This window comes from Balaenoptera ricei, chromosome 10 (assembly GCF_028023285.1).
Source record: "Balaenoptera ricei isolate mBalRic1 chromosome 10, mBalRic1.hap2, whole genome shotgun sequence".
Taxonomy (NCBI): domain Eukaryota; kingdom Metazoa; phylum Chordata; class Mammalia; order Artiodactyla; family Balaenopteridae; genus Balaenoptera; species Balaenoptera ricei.
The window spans coordinates 81,869,782-81,889,711 of NC_082648.1; the positions used below are offsets into that span (position 1 = coordinate 81,869,782).

Genomic DNA, 19,930 nt, shown 5'->3' on the forward strand with positions numbered 1-19,930 from the left:
TACATTTTTGGGACAGTCCAAATGATTAACAACTAAATTAGGAATAGAAAGAGTATTAACTTTATTTAGTCTTTCTCTAACAGTAGCTTTAAATGATAAAGACTCTTGAATGGGAAAAAAGGATCCTTGCAGCCTGCAAAGACACTAATTATAAGGAAACAGCAATTTACATTATTTATAAGGAAGTTATTTACATTATTTAGCCCTGTCAGACAGTTGCAGAGCTCTATTCTTTCACTACAGTAAAAAGAATAAAGCAAAGTGACAAGGAAAGAGAGAAGATATTCTAATAGCTGCATCTCATTACAAGAAAGATAACATCTCGAAAATGTTTTTTAAAATGATTTAAATATAATTTAAATGGAAGAAAATGGAAATATCCATCTTACCACAATGATGATTCAGAGTATAGCACCCATTTAAATATGCAGACAAGCTTTCAAAAACTACTGAAAGTTATGCATTGTTAACTTTAGTGTGTGCAAGGAGGGAAATGACTAAGACGCAATGTTTCATAATTCAAGTATTTGAATTTAATTAGTCACATTTTCTTTTACCAGTGACTTTGAAATGTGTCTGCACTATGAAAGCTTGTTTCTGAGAGCAGCCAGATCAAGCGGGGAGAAATCCACTTTATCTGTTTTATTTTTATTTTCTTTCCTCCTCTCTGACCACTTTAATTTACATTTATCCTGCAGCTTCACTTTCATCAATATAAAAGATAGTACTCAGTGGCAAATTACACCAGCTTTTGATCTGAAGTGGACACATCTGTTATGTAAGAACAAGGAGAAGATGAGAAGAGAAAGAATTTACCAAGCTGATTTTTTTAAAAGGTCTATTAATACTTTTTGTAAATGCTCCAAGGATAAATTATTTCTTTAGGCCTAAATTCTTTAAAGTCTTAACATTTTTCCTGCTCACTTAGAGACAAGATAAAATCTTGATCAAAGAAGATTTCTACATCCTGATTGGAGAATTGAATTCCTTTCAGTCTGGTGTCAGAGCACCTCGCTGCTTGCCAGGAAGGTTCTTGGGCCATAATTACCTGCCTTGAAAAGCAAAATCATCATCATTTGCCTTCAAAGAATATTAGAGTATAGTACACATGACATATTAGGCCAGCCTCACAAATTAGCACAGGTCCACAGAGTCTGCAAGAAATTAGGTCAGACCTGAAAGAAATCAGGCTGTGGAGCAATAAGCTTCTTAATCTTAAATGGGAAATTGGGCTCACAGGGTGTTATGGTTACTGTCTTTATTTATTTTTAAGTTTGACAGAACCAGTAACAGTTTTCAGTGTTAAAGACCTATTTTCCTAAGCCATCAAATATTTCTGATCCTTCTCTTAGATCATTTTTGGCACTGCATAATTTATAAAGAAAGCAAGTTCTGTACTGGTTGGAAACTCATACTTTAAATATATAAATAAACATACTATTGCCCATAATGCAGGGAAAGAAGAACTTCCCTTGCCCCCAAATATTTCCCTCGAGGCCATAGTTTCCCCTTCAGAAGCAAAGTCTCCTAAAATCCCTGTTTAAAATGCAAAAGTCTTTAGAGAGTTAACACTTCAAGCATTAGTACACATTAATGTCCAAAGGTTAAGGCTGAGTAAAATGCTCATGAATTTAGAATATAGTGATAATTAGGATAAAGTTGAAATACAAATGAATAAACATAGAGTAATTGTAACTACTAGACACCAAAATCATCCGCAGTTACAGACCTCAGGGTCCAAAAAGAGGGACCAGAATGGATCAGTTGCATGCACTTCATTCTTAAACTGCTGTCAGATATTACCCTAATTTCAATTCGACTGTTAAGCTTAGTCTTGGGGGATGGTCAATATAGCCTGTTCATTTTGAGCACAGGCTTTGGAGTCAGAAGGCTGAGACCTGGTCCCTCACCCTACGGTTTACTCTGACCTTGGTCAAATGACTAACCTCCCTAAACTCTGGTTTCTTAAACTGTGAAATGGAGATACTAATAATATCCTAAATTGTAAAGCTATAACGATGATTAAATGAAGTAAATGAGATTATGTTCCAAATGCTTAGAACAATGCCTGGCACATATTAATGATCATCATTATTAAGTGGTCGAAATGGAAAAAGTATAGTTTGGATTTGTGATCCTAAGTTTCTGGCACTCCTATTCGCTCTCTGCCCAGAACCTTCTCTCCTTTCTCATCTCATACAGCGGTGAGCCAGAGAGCAAAAGCACCTCAGGAGCAACATTGCTTCTGGACCGGGTTTTTTCTTCCTTTGCCCTCCAGGGGCCGCTGTGTTTTCCCGAGAGCGCGAGGGATGCCTGGTTGCCACGAGACCGTCGCCAGGCAACCGCGTGTACACGCACTCTTGGTCAGGCCCGGGTCTGGTCAACATGGCGGCGCAAGGCACCTGTTCGACCTCTCCATCCAACGTGTCTCCCATGTCTGTGTCGCCGCCAGGACCGCCGCCGACCCCGCCCCCGACCTCGACTGCGATCTCGAAGTTCCCCCTGGAGTCAAAGGCGAGCTCTTTGAGCCCACTGCCTCGCTCGACCTGCCGCGAGGACTTGTTGCCCCTCGCAGTGTTTTATGGGCCGCTGGACGCTAAAAACCCACTCCTGGCCTCCTGTGAGAAGGAGATCCAGGAGTTGCTAGGCTTTATGAAGAGAAAGAAGGCTTTAGCTACAACGGAGGAACAGAAGCATGAGTTCCACCGGCGTTGGTAAGCAGAGGCAGGGCTCTGGGGTGGGCGCTGTCTGGAGAAGGGCAACTCCCGGGGCCAAAGGAGGAGATGCTTTTGAGGATGCAGGTGGTGGTCCCGGAGCTGGGTCAGTGTTGCGGACTCAGAACCTGGCCAAAGGGCCCTGGAGATATAAACAAAGTTTAAGAAGTGGAGACTCATCGCTATTACAATCCTTAATTGCTGGTAAATGTATCTTGGCTTCCTGCTCGGGTCAGAATAAAAATCAACAAAGAAATGTTTCATAACTCACCATTTCTGTTTCTGAGTGTCTTCTAATTGCTAATCCATGCCAATAAATTTTTGGCTCACTCACAGTTTTCACAACTTTCCATGTTGTGGGTACAATTTTGTATATGGAGGAAAAGGAATAACTTTGAGGTAGCTCAGGTTCATGAAAAAGTTAATTCTTGATGCCATGAAGTATGTCATTCCGTGAACATTTGTACTTTATTCCTTTTTATATTGTTACTAGGATCACCGTGACTTTTTCTCGATTTTGTGACTCATTTTGCACGTTTGCCTTTTTTTGGATTCTATCACCATGTTATTATCTTGAACTGCAGACTACCTGTTTTTAAGGTTCTTTCCTGTTTGTGTTACCATCTTTCTTTCCCAGTCAAAACACACTGCAAACTGAACAGCTAGAAATGTAGACAAGTGGCAAAGAATACCAGAATAGCCAATAGCTTCATCTTATATTTTTCATCCATGTATTTAATATGAAGAAATAGTTTTAACTTATGTTTATTATTCATTAATGCATTTAACTACATATTTATTGAGCACCTCCTAAATATCAGGTTCTATTCCAGGAACTAGGAAAACATTAAGTTAAAAGATATACAAATTCATAGCCTCATGGAGCATGTATTTTTGTGACTACAGACAGCCACTAAACAAGTATGTAAGGAAATTATTTTACAAGGAGGTAAGTGGGAGAAAACTAGAGCAGGGAGGAAGAGGAGGATATCAGATGGGTGTTATAATTTAAAATGGCATGGCAGGGAGCATGGTCAGGGAAAGTCAGGAAAAGTGACCTTTGAGAAAGATGAGAAGATGTTATGGTAGTAAGTGATGAAGATTTCTGTAGAAAGAGTCGGCCACACAGAGAGAATGGCAAGTGTAAAGGTCCTGGGGTGGGACTGTGACTGTGGGAAGGACAGGTTTTGGGCAGAAGTGAGGGAGATGAAGAGTTTAGTTTTTAGATATATTAAGATTGAGATGTAATTCACCATCCAGGCAGAGCTATTATGTAGGTAGTTGGACATTTGAGTCTGGAGGTCAGAGGAGAAGTACACTAGGATTCATCAGCATATTGATGATATTTAAGCTTTGACATTTGATGGAATAGCTAAGGGAGTGAGCGTAGATGGAGAAGAGGAGAGTCCAAGGACTTAACCCTGGGACCCTCCAACATTGACAAGTTGGGAAGATAAGAAGAAACTGGCAGAGACTAAGAAGGAGCGGCTAAAGAGGTAGAGGAAAACCAGTAAGTGTGTGGTGTACTGGAAGCCAAGTAGAGAAAGTGTTTTAAGAAGGAAGGAATGATCAATCAACTGTGGCAAATCATGCTGATGGGCCAAGTAAGATGAGAACCAAGAACTGACTAAGGAAAGCACATTACGTAGCTAAGCTACATATATTTATATTGAAAATGTTTCTGTTTTGGTGCCTTAGATAGCAGTTTATCTTCCCATCTCCACTACCAACATTCCAGTTCAAACCATCACCATCTCAAATTTTCCCTGCAGCTACTTGAGTCTCAAATCTATCCTTCACATAGCAGTCAGGGTGACCTTTACAAATAAATCACCCATTCCTCTATCTAAAGACTTTTGTTTCCCTTTGCTTTTAGAATAAAACTAAGACTACTTCTGGTGTCTTCCAGGGTCTGAGGCTCTGGCCTTGCCTGCCTCTCTCATCTCAGCTCATCTCTCACTTCTCTCTCAGGACTTTACAGGGAAACAGATCCTTCTGTTTCTCACCCCAGGGACTCTATATTTGATGCCTCCTTTGTCTGAAATGTTCTTTTCTCAACTTTTCAAATATCTGGCTCCTTCTCTGCTTTCAGGTCTTAGCTCAGTTGTTACCTCCTTAGAGTGGCCTTTCATATCAAATGCAGGTTCACCCATCAATTTATACTTGTATTTATTTCTTTTCTTGTGTACTGTCTATCTCCCTGATTAGAATGTGTAAGCTCCCTGATGATGATGAGCCTCTTTTTCATTGCTCTAACACCTACCCTGAGGGTTGGGACATAGTGAACATTCAATGAATATTTGGCATTGAAAGAATTCAAGAATTATCCTTGCATTCTCAATAATTATAGACCTGGGTCAACTGGTAAATACAGTATCTGCCCCAACTTTAAACAGAGAGTCACAAACATTAAGGATTGACATGGACCTTTGCCATCTAACCTCTCACATATTTAGCCATTTATTTACAGAATAATTTTTTATTGAGTGCCTACTATATGCCAGGGCCTGCACTAGTCATGGGTTATACAGTGATAAACAAAATAGATATGGGAATCTGTGCTCATAGAGAGAGGGAGATAGGCTTTTAATGAGTCACTAAGTCAACACACAAACAAGGGCTATGAAGAAGCTACTGAGAGCTTATAAGTGCCAGGTATTGCACTAAGTACTGGGGATACAGCAATGAACCAGACAAAAATCCCTGCTCTCTTGGTGCTTATATTCTAGAGGGGGAAATAGACAGTAAACATATAAAAGAAGTAATTTTATGGTGACCTAGAAAATGATAAATGTTAGGGAGAAAAAGAGAGGAAGGGTTATGGAGTGGGAGACAGGAGGTTGCAATTTTCAATAAGGTGGTTGGAGTAGATAACACTTGAGCATAGGCTTAACGGCAACACAGCGGAGACCTGCCTTCAAAGGAATGGTGAGGGAGGTGACATTAAGTTGAGATTAGAAGGATGCCTGGCAGTAGGACTTCCCTGGTGGCGCAGTGGTTAAGACTCCGCCTGCCAATGCAGGCGACACGGGTTCGAGCCCTGGTCCAGGAAGATCCCACATGCCGTGGAGCAACTAAGCCTGTGCGCCACAACTACTGAGCCTGTGCTCTAGAGCCCACGAGCCACAACTGCTGAAGCCCGAGCGCCTAGAGCCCGTGCTCCGCAACAAGAGAAGCCACCGCAATGAGAAGCCCTCGCACGGCAACGAAGAGTAGCCCCTGCTCGCCACAACTAGAGAAAGCCCACGCCTGGCAGTCAACCAGCAAGGAGAGAGGATAAACAGAGGGAACAAACATGTGGGACGATCTTGGCAGGAAAGAGTCGGGGGCTTTTGGAGGAATGGACAGAGGCCTGTCTAGCACAGTGTGGAGAGTGTGGGTGCAATGGTATGAGATGAGATTCGAGGAGTATGTAGGGCTGTGGAAGGTTTTAGAGGCCATTTATAGAGTCTGCATTTATTCCGAATGCAACGGGAGACCATTGCCTAGTTTCTGGCAAAGAATTAACCTTATGTGATTTTTGTTTTAAAATATTTTGGTGACTTTGTCCAAAAGCGGCAATGATGGCCATGTGGAGACCAGTTAGGAGTACAGGAGGTAGGAGTTGCTTTTATAACATATTTAACAGATGGTTATTTTTTAAAATCAAAAATTGTTTCTTTTTATAACTATAGGAACTTCTGTAAGCATGCAAATTCGTTTTATCTAAAATATAGATTTTGATCATATCAGCAATGTCCTTAAATTTAGAGTGTGATATATTTTAGAGGTATGCTTTTGTTATAAGCACATAAAATTTTGATATTCTGTTTATACAGTTATGATTTTTGTTTTAGAAAATTCTAAGTATTCAACAGCAGCTATAATCAAATAGCAACCCAAAATATATTAACATTCTTTTCTTAAATGATGTACATTACATAGTATGTATTATATTTTCCTTACTTAATTATTATGTAAGCCATTCCCAATGAGCAGTCTTAACTTGAACTTATGGTACACTTAAAAAAAAAATTCTCTTATTATATAACCTTGATTGATTTAACGAAGCTGGTATTTTTCTTTTATGAGTAACAAACCTACTCATCATTATCTCATCTGTAAGGTTTGGAAGAATTAACTCTTTCATCTACATAATTTAAGAATTCTATCAAGACTTGGTGAATTTCTTGGATTCATTATATTTATTCTAATACTATAGCATTTTATGAAGCAGCAAATGAATGTAAAAAGGGTAAAACAAACAAACAAAGCAAAACACATTTACCTTTTTAAACTTCTATGGGCTGTATTTGCCACACTCTTTATTTGGCATGGTTATTTACTACATGGTACATGTATATATTTTCCTACGCCTAAATATTATTAATCAGTCCATGAAGGTCGGAATACCCTGTACCCCCTCTTCCCTTGTCACTCAGTCATTATCATTTAATTACCTGAATGAATTAATTGACATGTTTTTGTTGAGGTTGTTCCATTAATACCCCAACGTGTACATGGTAAATATTGATACTAGAACCATCTTCAGTCCTTAAGTTTAGCTTCCTGTCTGTATTAGTCAGCTTGGGCTACTAATTACTAACTAGTAATTACTAATTAGTCAGTTTGGGCTGCCATAACAAAATACCGTAGACTGGGTGGCTTAAGCAACAGAAATTTGTTTTCTCACAGTTCTGGAGGCTAAAAGTCCCAGACAGGGGTCTGGCAGGATCAGTTTCTGGTGAGAGCTCTCTTCCTGGCTTGCAGATATCCACTTTGTTCTCATATAGCCTTTCCTCTGTGCAAGCACAGAGAGACAGAGACGGGGCGGGTAGAGAGAGAGGGAGAGAGGGAGAGAGAGAGAGAGAACAAGCTCTCTGGTGTCTCTTTTTAGAATGGATTAATCCCAGCGGACCAGGGCCCCACCCTTATGACCTCATTTAACCTTAATTACTTCCTTAGAGTCTCCCTCTCCAAATACAGCTACACTGTGGATTAGGGCTTCAACATATGAATTTTGAGGGGACGCACACATTCAGTCCATAACACCATTCTTATCTAGAAATTTATGAGATAGGACTGGACGACTGCTAAGAGAAATTTGGATTTTTCCTAGAAGCATTAATAATTTCCGAGAGAGGGGGAAGGAGTAAGTATTAACTAAATGAGTGAACAAAACAGGGAGTGATCTACTACCCTTTGAATTCTGATCAGAAACCATGTAGGAAGCATAGCCCTAAAGTGACTGGGTATTTGAACCCTGGAACTCTCTATAGAAAAGCTAAAAAAAATAAGAACAAGGAATTCTTTTCCCTAGTCATTTATTTATTCATTCGTTCATTCATTCTTTCAACAAGTATGTATTGAGTACTGACATGTACTAGATATTCACTACTCTTGGGGGCTGGGCAATGAATAGTATACATGAGGTCCTTGCCCTCAGGGAGTTCATATTCCAGAGGACTGGAAGGCCCAGGAATATACTGGCTACGAGCATGATGCACCCTGCCTCAGTAGACGCAGCCTCGTAGACTGGAAGGCTACGAGCATAGATGCCCCCTGCCTCAGTTTCATCAACTGTATATTTGGGATACTGATATTACCCATCTCAGTTGTTGTGAAAATGAAATGAAAAATATTCATGTTGGCAAAAGACCCAGAATAGGCAAAACAATGTTGAAGAAGAACAAAGTTGGAGGACTGACACTACCTGACTTCAAGACTTACTATAAAGCTACACTAACCAAGACAGCGTGGTATGGCAAAAGAATGGACCAATAGATCAAAAGCACAGAATAAAGAGCCCAGACTGACGTAAATATAGTCAACTGGTCTTTCACAAAGGAGTAATGGCAATACAATGGAGCAAAGACAGTCTTTTTAACAATGGTGCTGGAACAACTGGACATTCACATGTGAAAAATTGAATCTAGACACAGACTTTTACACCCTTCCCAAAATTAACTCAAAATGGATCACAAACCTAAATGTAAAATGCAATGCTGTAAAACTCCTAGAAGATAATGTAGGAGAAATCTAGATGACCGTGGGTTTGGCAATGACTTTTAAGATACAACACCAAAGGCATGATCCATGAAAGAAAGAATTGATAAACTGGACTTCATTAAAATTAAAATTTTCTACCCTGTGAAAGACACTGTCAAGCGAATGAAAGCCAAGCCACAGACTGAGAGAAAATACTTGCAAAAAGACATATCTGGTAAAGGACTATTATCCAAAATATATATAGAACTCTAGAAACTCAGCATTAGGAAAACAAACAACCTGACTTAAAAAACAAGCCAAAAACCTTAACAGACATCTACCCAAGGAAGATATACAAATGGCAAATAAATATATGAAAAGATGCTCTAAATCATATGTTATCAGGAAGATGCAAGTTAAAACAACAAGATACCACTACACATCTATTAGAATGACCAAAATCCAGAACAATGACAACACCAAATGCTGACAAGGATGTGGGTCAACAGGAAAATTCTCATTCACTGCTGGTGGAAATGCAAAGAGGTACAGCCACTTTTGAAGACAGCTTGATGTTTTCTTACAAAACTAAACACACTCTTACCATATAATCCAGCAGTTGTGATCCTTGGTATTTACCCAAAGGAGTTGAAAACTTATGTCCATATGAAAATCTGCACATGGATGTTAACAGCAGCTTTATTCAAATTGCTAAGACTTGGATGCAAACAAGATGTCTCTCAGTAAGTAAACTGATAAAACTGTGGTATATACAGACAATGGAATATTATTCAATGCTAAAGGAAATGAGCTATCAAGCCATGGAAAAAACATGGGTGAATCTTACATGCAGATTACTAAGTGAAAGAAGCCAATCTGAAAATGCTACATATTATATGATTCCAACTATATGACATTTTGAAAAAGGCAAAACCATGGAGAGAGTAAAAAGTTCAATGGTTGCCTGGGGTTAGTGGGGAGGGAGTGATGAACAGGCAGAGCACAGGCGATTTTTAGGGCAGTGAAACTACTCTGTATGATACAATGGTGGACACATGTCATTATACATTTGTCCAAACCTATAGAATGGACAACACCAAGGATAAACACTAATGTAAACTATGGACACTGGGTGATAATGATGTGTCAGTGTAGGTTCATTCATTGTTAACAAATGTACCACTTTGGAGGGTGATGTTGATAATGGAGCAGGCTGTGCCTGTGCGGCAGACGGGGGTATACAGGGAGTCTCTGTACTTTCTGCTTAGTTTTTCTGTGGACTTAGAACTACTCTAAAAAATAAAGTCAATTTAAAAAAATGCATACAAAGAGTATAGGCCTAATGTTCACAGCAGCAGTATTTATAATAGCTAAGATATGGAAACAACCTGTGTCCTTCAACAGTTGAATGGATAAAGAAGATGTGATACACACACACACACACACATGCGCGCACAATGGAATATTACTCAGCCATAACAAAGAATAAAATCTTGCCATTTGCAACAACATGGATAGACTTGGAGGGCATTATGCTAGGTGAAAGAAGTCAGACAGAGAAAGACAAATACCGTATAGTATCACTTATATGTGGAATCTAAAAAATACAACAAACTAGTGAATATAACAAAAAAGAAACGGACTCCCAGACATAGAGAACAAACTAGTGGTTTGTTCTAGAAGGGGGGAGGGGAAAGATGGAGGTAGGGGATTAAGAGGTACAAACTACTATGTATAAAATAAATAAGCTACAAGGATATATTGTACAGCACAGGAAATATAGTCAATATTTGATAATAACTATAAATGGAGTATAGCCTTTAAAAATTGTGAATCATTATATTGTACATCTAAAACTTATATAATATTATAAATCAACTATACCCCAATAAAAAATAGTAAAATTAAAAAAATAAAATCATTAAAAATGCATATAAAGAACTATCAGTGCTTGGTATAAAGGAAACAATACTTTTAACCATAATTACATTTATCAATAATTAGACATTAACAATAAAGCACATTAAAAAGAGCATGGACTTCCCTGGTGGCACAGTGGTTAAGAATCTGCCTGCCAATGCAGGGGACACGGGTTCAAGCCCTGGTCTGCGAAGATCCACATGCTGTGGAGCAACTAAGCCTGTGTGCCACAGCTACTGAGCCTGCACTCTAGAGCCCCCGAGCCACAACTACTGAAGCCCACGTGCCACAACTATTGAAGCCCGGGTGCCTAGAGCCCCTGCTCCGCAACGAGAAGCCACTGCAATGAGAAGCCCACGCACCACAACGAAGAGCAGCCCCCACTCGCCGCAACTAGAGAAAGCCTGTGCAAAGCAAGGAAGACCCAACGCGCCAAAAATAAATAAAATTATAAAAAACCCCACCTGAATACTTAAAAAGAGCACAAGGTAAGTTTTTAAGGATTGCTTGCTAATTTAGGTTTCCTGCTGACTCTGAGGATATCATTTTACTTTATGATTTTTACAGTGCCACCTCTTTGTTTAATATCTGGACCAAATACGCCCCCCGGCTGCCAGCTGCCTATTACAACGAAAAGCTTCTGAAGGTTGGAGATAGACTTTGTGAAATGAAAGTAAGTACCTCCGGAGTAAAAAGAGACCAAATGAAACTCATTTGGCTAATTATTATCTTTTTGATTTGATACCATTCCTATTTTACATGATTTGATTTTTTTTCTTAGAAAAATATAAGGGAATACATAAAAATTTTAATGAGGCACAGTAACCAAAAAAGTGTACACTTTAAAATTTTGTGGTTGGGATTCTCCAGAGGTGAGAGATTCCTGAACAGAAAGGCGGTTGGCGGAGCATAAGCACAGCCCCTAGTTAACAGAGGGTGTGGTAGGCGCCCGACAGGAAATGCTGAGTCATCATGTTCCTACCTTATACAAAGGAGCCCAGACACCACTTCCTGTTGTTTTTCACATGGCTGGCCTTGCCCAGCAGACAACTCTCATAGCTCCTGGCCTTGCTGCGATGTTGCTTGCTTCCAGGTGCCTTGTTTTAATGACTTTCAGCTCCTTCTTTACATTTTGCTGTATGTATCAGTAATTACAGCGGTCATTCCATACATAGCCTGTTTCTTGCTCAGTGTTGTATTCCAACCGAGTTTGTGCCCTTTTTCTAGTTCTGTATCAGTGCGGAGGTATTGGATTGCTGTGGACTCACGGACTTAGTTTGATAAGCCCACACCATGGCTGGGTTTTCAGTGAACGAAAACGTGAATTTTCCCCCTAAGCTCTGGCACAGGCCCAAATTATTCCAAATTAAATATGAGTCTTTGGCGCACGTGGGATCCTTGGACCAAGAGTTATTTTATACAAAGTAATTTTACGCCAGACACCGGCAGTATTCAGTCTGTTACCGAGCCAGGTCCATTTTCCCCATGCAGAGAGAGCCAAATGCTGAGCCGCTGAGGTTTGCAGCGGAGAAAGAGTTTATTCACAAGGCAGCCAAGCGAAGAACTGAGTCTCACATCCGCCTCCCCTGAGGCGAGGGAGTTGGGATATTTACGAGATATAAGCAGAGTGGTTTTAGGCACGTGGAAAGATGACTGGAGGCAGGGAAAAAGGTGAGGTAGTCGGTGTTCTGCGCAGGTGCATCTGGGCTACGTGCTTCTGTGTATCAAAATGGAGGCGTTTAGCAGGACTGGAGGGCGGAGTTTTCCAGCCTCTGACGTCAAAAGGCCATTCAAGGGACACCTGCGCAGGCCCAGTTTTAGGGTTGGTGGTCCCAACCAGCCGCAGCCGGCTCGCCGTGGGCAAGAGCTGACTGCAAGTTCCTGTGAAACAGCTGAGCTGCGTGAAGCTGGGAAGTTATGCAATTTAAGAGAGGAAAAAAGAAAGAGGAAAAAACAAAACAAAACTAAAGCGGGCTTCATCAGTGAAGGTAGTTCACAAGCAAAGGGGTTTTACCAAGCCGTTCCCTTATCTGTTCTGTAAGACAAGCTTACGAATTTATATTTGTCATGAGCTTCCGTTAACTCCGTGGGGGCAGTTTCAGGTCTTCTCAATCTACAGTTTCTCAGCTTCATTTCCCTCCTCCATTTCTGTTTTCTGGACTTGAATCTTTTTGGTCTGGGAGGGAAAGTTACCAAATAGAGGCTAAGATGTGGAGGAACTTTCATAAGGAAGCACCAAGATCTATTTTCTGCTGCCCAAATTAGAGAATCATCTTAGCTCCATGTAATTGGACCATACAGAGTTTGGAAAAACCACAGAAAAAAAACCCAGGTGAGATCTAACTTGTAAGCTATATTCATGTGAAGTGGAATAATAGTTTTGACCAGAATTAGAGGCGTGCCCCCCTACTTTTTATGCTTCTCCTCAACATAATAAGAAGCTGGTGATACACAGCCCAGTTTGGGGTGGTTTGAGGAGTATCCAGGTGGGTGGAGGGAAGAAGAAGGAGCATTTTACAGGTTGATAAAGCAAGCTGATGTTGGGTAGTGGCTACGGATTCAGAATATTTCAGGTAGGATATTTACAAATTTACTTAGAGGAACAAAGAAAAGGTTTTAACTACTTTTCAGTGATGGGAAAGGGGGCTGGTAAAGGTATTTGTAATCCTGGAAACAAACTTGAGTGGTTACTTTGGTTTCTAGAATCTATTTTTATTTTAGTTATAGTAGAACTCATCTTGTTGGACCACTCTTATTTTGAACCTAGATTTGAATTCATTATGTGAATCAAGTTAGAGCGAAAAGATTCAGAATTAACTAGTGAGCAAGTAACAAGTAAATAGAAATAGAAACAAAACAGCATTTGACTGTGGTGCCTCCTGAGGGGCGAGGTCACCCAATAGGCAGTTCACACCCAGGGCAGCTGCTTTTCCTGGAAACACAGTTGCAGGGGAGGAAGCAGAGAAAGGGTTGCAGCTGAGTCATATGTAAAACCCTGCTCACATCCACCGCCCTGAAACTCTCCAGGTCAACTGTGCCCCGTGGGCTTCAGAAATGAGGCATCTGACTTTGTAATTGGAACATAAGCATGAATTAGAACTAACAAGAATCATAGCGGCGCAGACTTTTTTGATTCGTCCTGATATAACTTCAGAGACTGTCGACAGATCAGCCAGCTCATCCCCTGCATTTTTCTCTTCTCCCTTCTTTCTTTCCTTCCTTCCTTTTTTCTTTTTTCTCCCTCCCTTCTTTTCTCCTTCCTTCCCCCTTTTGTCCCTCCCTTTCCTACTCTTTCTTTCTTTTTTGGAGCTTAGGAGGTATCAGAGAAGCAGGGCTGGTTATGCAACTCCTCTACCTCTCTCACTGAGTTTGTGGGTTACCATGATCTGTTGAGGTTAAACCTTTGGTTTTTGAGTATATCCAGGTTATTACCACACACAATGCCCTGGTGAATATTCCCATCTTTGAGGTCATGATGGTCTCATCTCACAATTGGCTTGTTGTGAGGAGAGTTAAATGAAATAATGCACATGCATTGCCAAGTACAATGTCTGTTAAGTCTGTGTTTGGAAATAGTAGTGATAATGGTGTCATGGTGATAGTAATAGCAGTAAGAGTAATAATCAACATTGACACTATTAATAATAATATGAATATTACCTAATTTTAATAATGATAAGCAAAATGATATTTTGAAAACTTCATCAAGTCCTCTTTTTATTTCAGGAATATAAATTGGCCCTTTTACAGTGCTATGGGAGATATCTTCAGCAGTTCAGCATCAACTTTGACGAGAATAAAGCAGATGTGAACCAATTCAAAAGTGTCTTTTTTCCAAAAGGCTTTGAAGACAAAAGTGCTGCGCATACGGTAAGATGAAAGCAGTAACTAAAATAGCTACCATTTATGATTATGCAATAGTCTGTCCTTTACTTGACAGCTCCTAAATGTCTTTCATTTGCTTAGCATGGTATTTACTTGTGTGCTGTAAGTTACTTAATAAATATTTTCTGTGCTGGATGAGAAAGTGCACTTATTAAATTTTGTAAAGATGCTTTGGAGATTGTGTCACTATAATCACTTATTCATCCAGGAGACAGTATTTATTATTATTATTATAACTAGTATTGGTAGAATGCTTTTAGTCTACAAAGCACTTTAGAAAACATTGGATCCTCACAATAACTCTATGAGTTAGATACTGTTATTATCCCTATTGTACAAGAGAGAAAAAGAAAGCTAATCATACAGTATAATAAGTAGTGGCTCTGGAGAGGAAACAGATCTTTTGATACAAAAGAAATTTTATGCTTTTTTCTAGTATACCAGTATTATTATGTTAATTGCTACCAATGAGTCACTGGTAGAGCAGTTACCATGTGCTAGATAGTATTCTAAATGCATTATATGAATTGTTATCTTGCAGCCTCATTGCAGTCCTAAGAGACGGGTACTACTATGCCTCTTTTACAGATGAAGAAACTGAGGCTTATTGGAGAGTGAGAAACCCAGCCCCCTTAAAGCAGTGGGCAGAGCTGGTGTTTGAACCCTAATCAGTCTGACTGCAAGGCTATGTCATTCCAAATTTAATGATTATTCTAGGCCTTGGAAACAACATGTGGTTTAATAAGCAGAAAAGCTCAAGCATGTTTGAAGGCACATTCAGTTTGCCTGTAACATAGGTGCATGAATGAGAATACTGGGCAATGTGAGTGGGTGCTTAAATTGTATGGTGGGAACCAGTGGGGATCCTGATACGAACAAATAATTCTTGGGACACCAGGTGAATGTCCTACAGTTCAACTCTATTCTGACTATCTACCTAGAGACCGTGTCAGATCCCACAGGTTAAGGGTTCAGTGTTACAAAACCACTCCCGGCTGCACCCCACCACCTCCCACTTCAGATGCCAGTTGCAAGCTCAGGTCATTACTTGTACTTCTGACTGCCTGGCTATAAATCAGAGGTCCCTGCGACCCCCTCCTTGGGCCCCGATAATTTGCTGCAGTGGTTCACAGAACTCGTGGAAACATTTTACTTACTAGATTACGGTTTATTATAAAAGGATATAACGTAACTCAGCAACAGCCAGAAGGAAGAGATACATAGAGCAAGGCGTGGGGAAAGGGTGCGGGACTTCCATGGCCTCTGCAGACACACCACTCTCCCAGCACCTCCACGTGTTCATCACCCTGGAAGCTTCCCAAACCCCATCCTTTGGGGTTTTTATGGAGGATTCATAGCATAGTCATGATTGATTGAATCATTGGCCATTGGTGATAGATTCAACTTCCAGCCCCTCCCCCCCTTCCCTGGAGGTCAGGGGCTGGGACTGAAAGTGCTAAAACCCCTAATCACATGGTTGGCTCCACAAGCAACTAACCTCCATCCTTAGGCACTTTCCAAAAGTACCTCGTGAACAGAGCAGAACGTATCTTTGTCACTCTTAACACTTAGGAAATTCCTAGGGTTTTGGGAGAGCTAGGAACTGTGGATGAAGACCAGATACATATGAGAAATATATTTTGGCCAACTGAATGACCAAATACATATTTCTTATAAACCGTAATATCCCAGTGCCCCATTGGGAAGAGTGCTGAATGAAAAGTTTGAATTTTTAAGGCCCCTCCTATATCACCCTGGTCCAGGCTTCCATATCTCTCTCTTACACTGTTGAATTATTCTGCTTCCATTTCCACTCAGCCTCCCCAGCTGTGAAACCAACTACATGGTGGCTAAAAATAGTTCACATGCATCCAACAGGAAGTCCGCCTGGTAGAGTAAGGCTCACTTGTGTTACGAAGGCTCTCCACTCCCAGTAGTACTGATGATTCTGTAGCCAGAATCTCTCTTCTGAACTCCCCATCTATCCAGTTAACATCATAAAGATCTCACACTCGACATGTCCAAAACTGAACTCATCTTTTTTTCTTCCATAATTGGCTCCAGCCACTAACCCAAGCAGGAAACCGTCGCAGACCTCTTCCGCTCTCTTACCTCCCACTTCTTTTTTAACATCTTTATTAGAGTATAATTGCTTTACAATGGTGTGTTAGTTTCTACTCTATAACAAAGTGCATCAGCTATACATAAACATATATCCCCATATCTCCTCCCTCTTGCATCTCCCTCACCCTCCCTATCCCACCCCTCTAGGTGGACACAAAGCACCAAGCTGATCTCCCTGTGCTATGCGGCTGCTTCCCACTAGCTATCTATTTCATGTTTGGTAGTCACTGCCACTCTTTCACTTCATCCCAGCTTACCCTTCCCCCTTCCATGTCCTCAAGTCCATTCTCTACATCTGCGTCTTTATTCCTATCCTGCCCCTAGGTTCTTCAGAACAATTTTTTCTTTTTTAGATTCCATATATATGTGTTAGCATACGGTATTTGTTTTTCTCTTTCTGACTTACTTCACTCTGTATGGCAGTCTCTAGGTCCATCTACCTCACTACAAATAATTTCGTTTCTTTTTATGGCTGAGTAATAGTCCATTGTATATATGTACCACATCTTCTTTATCCATTCATCTGTGGATGGACACTTAGGTTGCTTCCATGTCCTGGCTATTGTAAATAGAGCTGCAATGAACATTGTGGTACATGACTCTTTTTGAATTATGGTTTTCACAGGGTATATGCCCAGTAGTGGGATTGCTGGGTCATATGGTAGTTCTATTTTTAGTTTTTTAAGGAACCTCCATACTGTTCTCCATAGTGGCTGTATCAATTTACATTCCCACCAACAGTGCAAGAGGGTTCCCTTTTCTCCACACCCTCTCCAGCATTTATTGTTTGTAGATTTTTTGATGATGGCCATTCTGACCGGTGTGAGGTGATACCTCATTGTAGTTTTGATTTGCATTTCTCTAATGATTAGTGATGTTGAACATGCTTTCATGTGTTTGTTGGCAATCTGTATGTCTTCTTTGGAGAGATGTCTATTTAGGTCTTCTGCCCATTTTTGAATTGGGTTGTTTGTTTCTTTGATATTGAGCTGCATGAGCTGCCTGTATATTTTGGAGATTAATCCTTTGTCAGTTGCTTTGTTTGCAAATCTTTTCTCGCATTCTGAGGGTTGGCTTTTCGTCTTGTTTATGGTTTCCTTTGCTGTGCAAAAGCTTTTAAGTTTCATTAGGTCCCATTTGTTTATTTTTGTTTTTATTTCCATTTCTCTAGGAGGTGGATCAAAAAGGATCTTGCTGTGATGTATGTCATAGAGTGTTCTGCCTATGTTTTCCTCTAAGAGTTTTATGGTGACTGGCCTCACATTTAGGTCTTTAATCCATTTTGAGTTTATTTTCGTGTATGGTGTTAGGGAGTGTTCCAATTTCATTCTTTTGCATGTAGCTGTCCAGTTTTCCCAGCACCACTTATTGAAGAGGCTGTCTTTTCTTTCTCCATTGTATATTCTTGCCTCCTTTATCAAAGATAAGGTGACCATATGTGTGTGGGTTTATCTTTGGGCTTTCTATCCTGTTCCATTGATCTATATTTCTGTTTTTGTGCCAGTACCATACTGTCTTGATTACTGTAGCTTTGTAGTACAGTCTGAAGTCAGGGAGCCTGATTCCTCCAGCTCTGTTTTGCTTTCTCAAGATAGTTTTGGCTGTTCAGGGTCTTTTATGTTTCCATACAAATTGTGAAATTTTTTGTTCTAGTTCTGTGAAAAATGCCATTGGTAGTTTGATAGGGATTGCACTGAATCTGTAGATGGCTTTGGGTAGTATAGTCATTTTCACCGTGTTGATTCTTCCAATCCAAGAGCATGGTATATCTCTCCATCTGTTTGTATCAGTTTTAATTTCTTTTATCAGTGTCTTATAGTTTTCTGTATACAGATATTTTGTCTCCTTAGGTAAGTTTATTCCTAGGTATTTTGTTCTTTTTGTTGTAATGGTAAATGGCAGCGTTTCCTTAATTTCTCTTTCAAATTTTTCATCATTAGTGTATAGGAATGCAAGAGAATTCTGTGCATTAATTTTATGTCCTGCTACTTTACCAAATTCGTTGATTAGCTCTGGTAGTTTTCTGGTAGCATCTTTGGGATTCTCTATGTATAGTATCATGTTATTTGCAAACAGTGACAGCTATACTTCTTCTTTTCTGATTTGCGTTCTTTTTATTTGTTTTTCTTCTCTGATTGCTGTGGCTAAAACTTCCAAAACTATGTTGAATAATAGTGGTGAGAGTGGGCAACCTTGTCTTCTTCCTGATCTTAGTGGAAATGGTTTCAGTTTTTCACCATTGAGAACAATGTTGTCTGTGGGTTTGTCATATATGGCCTTTATTATGTTGAGGTAAGTTCCCTCTATGCCTACTTTCTGGAGAGTTTTTATCATAAATGGGTGTTGAATTTTGTCAAAAGCTTTTTCTGCCTGTATTGAGATGATCGTTTGGTTTTTCTCCTTCAATTTGTTAATATGGTGTATCACATTCATTGATTTGCGTATATTGAAGAATCCTTGCATTCCTGGGATAAACCCCACTTGATCATGCTCTATGATCCTTTTAATGTGCTGTTGGATTCTGTTTGCTAGTATTTTGTTGAGGATTTTTGCATCTATGTTCATCAGTGATATTGGCCTGTAGTTTTCTTTCTTTGTGACATCTTTGTCTGGTTTTGGTATCAGGGTGATGGTGGCCTCGTAGAATGAGTTTGGGAGTGTTCCTCCCTCTACTATATTTTGGAAGAGTTTGAGAAGGATAGGTGTTAGCTCTTCTCTAAATGTTTGATAGAATTCGCCTGTGAATCCTTCTGGTCCTGGGCTTTTGTTTGTTGGAAGATTTTTTTTTTTTTAATAAATTTATTTGTTTTATTTATTTATTTTTGGCTGTGTTGGGTCTTCATTTCTGCCCACGGGCTTTCTCTAATTGTGGTGAGTGGGGGCTACTCTTTGTTGGGGTGCGAGGGCTTCTCACTGTCGTGGCTTCTCTTGTTGCGGAGCACGGGCTCTAGGACGCTGGCTTCAGTAGTTGCAGCACGCAGGCTCAGTAGTTGTGGCTCGCGGGCTTAGTTGCTCCGTGCCATGTGGGATCTTCCCGGACCAGGGCTCTAACCCGTGTCCCCTGCATTGGCAGGCAGATTCTCAACCACTGCGCCACCAGGGAAGTCCTGTTGGAAGATTTTTAATCACAGTTTCAATTTCAGTGCTTGTGATTGGTCTGTTTATATTTTCTATTTCTTCCTGGTTCAGTCTCGGGAGGTTGTGCTTTTCTAAGAATTTGTCCATTTCTTCCAAGTTGTCCATTTTATGGGCATATAGTTGCTTGTAATAATCTCATAATCCTTTGTATTTCTGCAGTGTCAGTTGTTACTTCTCCTTTT

At 40.1% G+C, this 19,930-nt stretch overlaps 1 protein-coding gene across 2 annotated transcripts in view; it reads left to right on the top strand.

Moving 5' to 3' along the window:
• Positions 1 to 2,385: 2,385 nt before the first annotated feature.
• CFAP54 (cilia and flagella associated protein 54) overlaps positions 2,386 to 19,930 on the top strand; it is a 300,842-nt gene continuing 283,297 nt past the window's right edge. For both annotated transcript variants that reach the window (XM_059934750.1, XM_059934751.1), the window contains exons 1-3: positions 2,386 to 2,714; positions 11,169 to 11,274; positions 14,328 to 14,471. In XM_059934750.1, coding sequence (XP_059790733.1) covers positions 2,386 to 2,714; positions 11,169 to 11,274; positions 14,328 to 14,471 — 579 coding nt within the window. The remainder of the gene's footprint in view (positions 2,715 to 11,168; positions 11,275 to 14,327; positions 14,472 to 19,930) is intronic.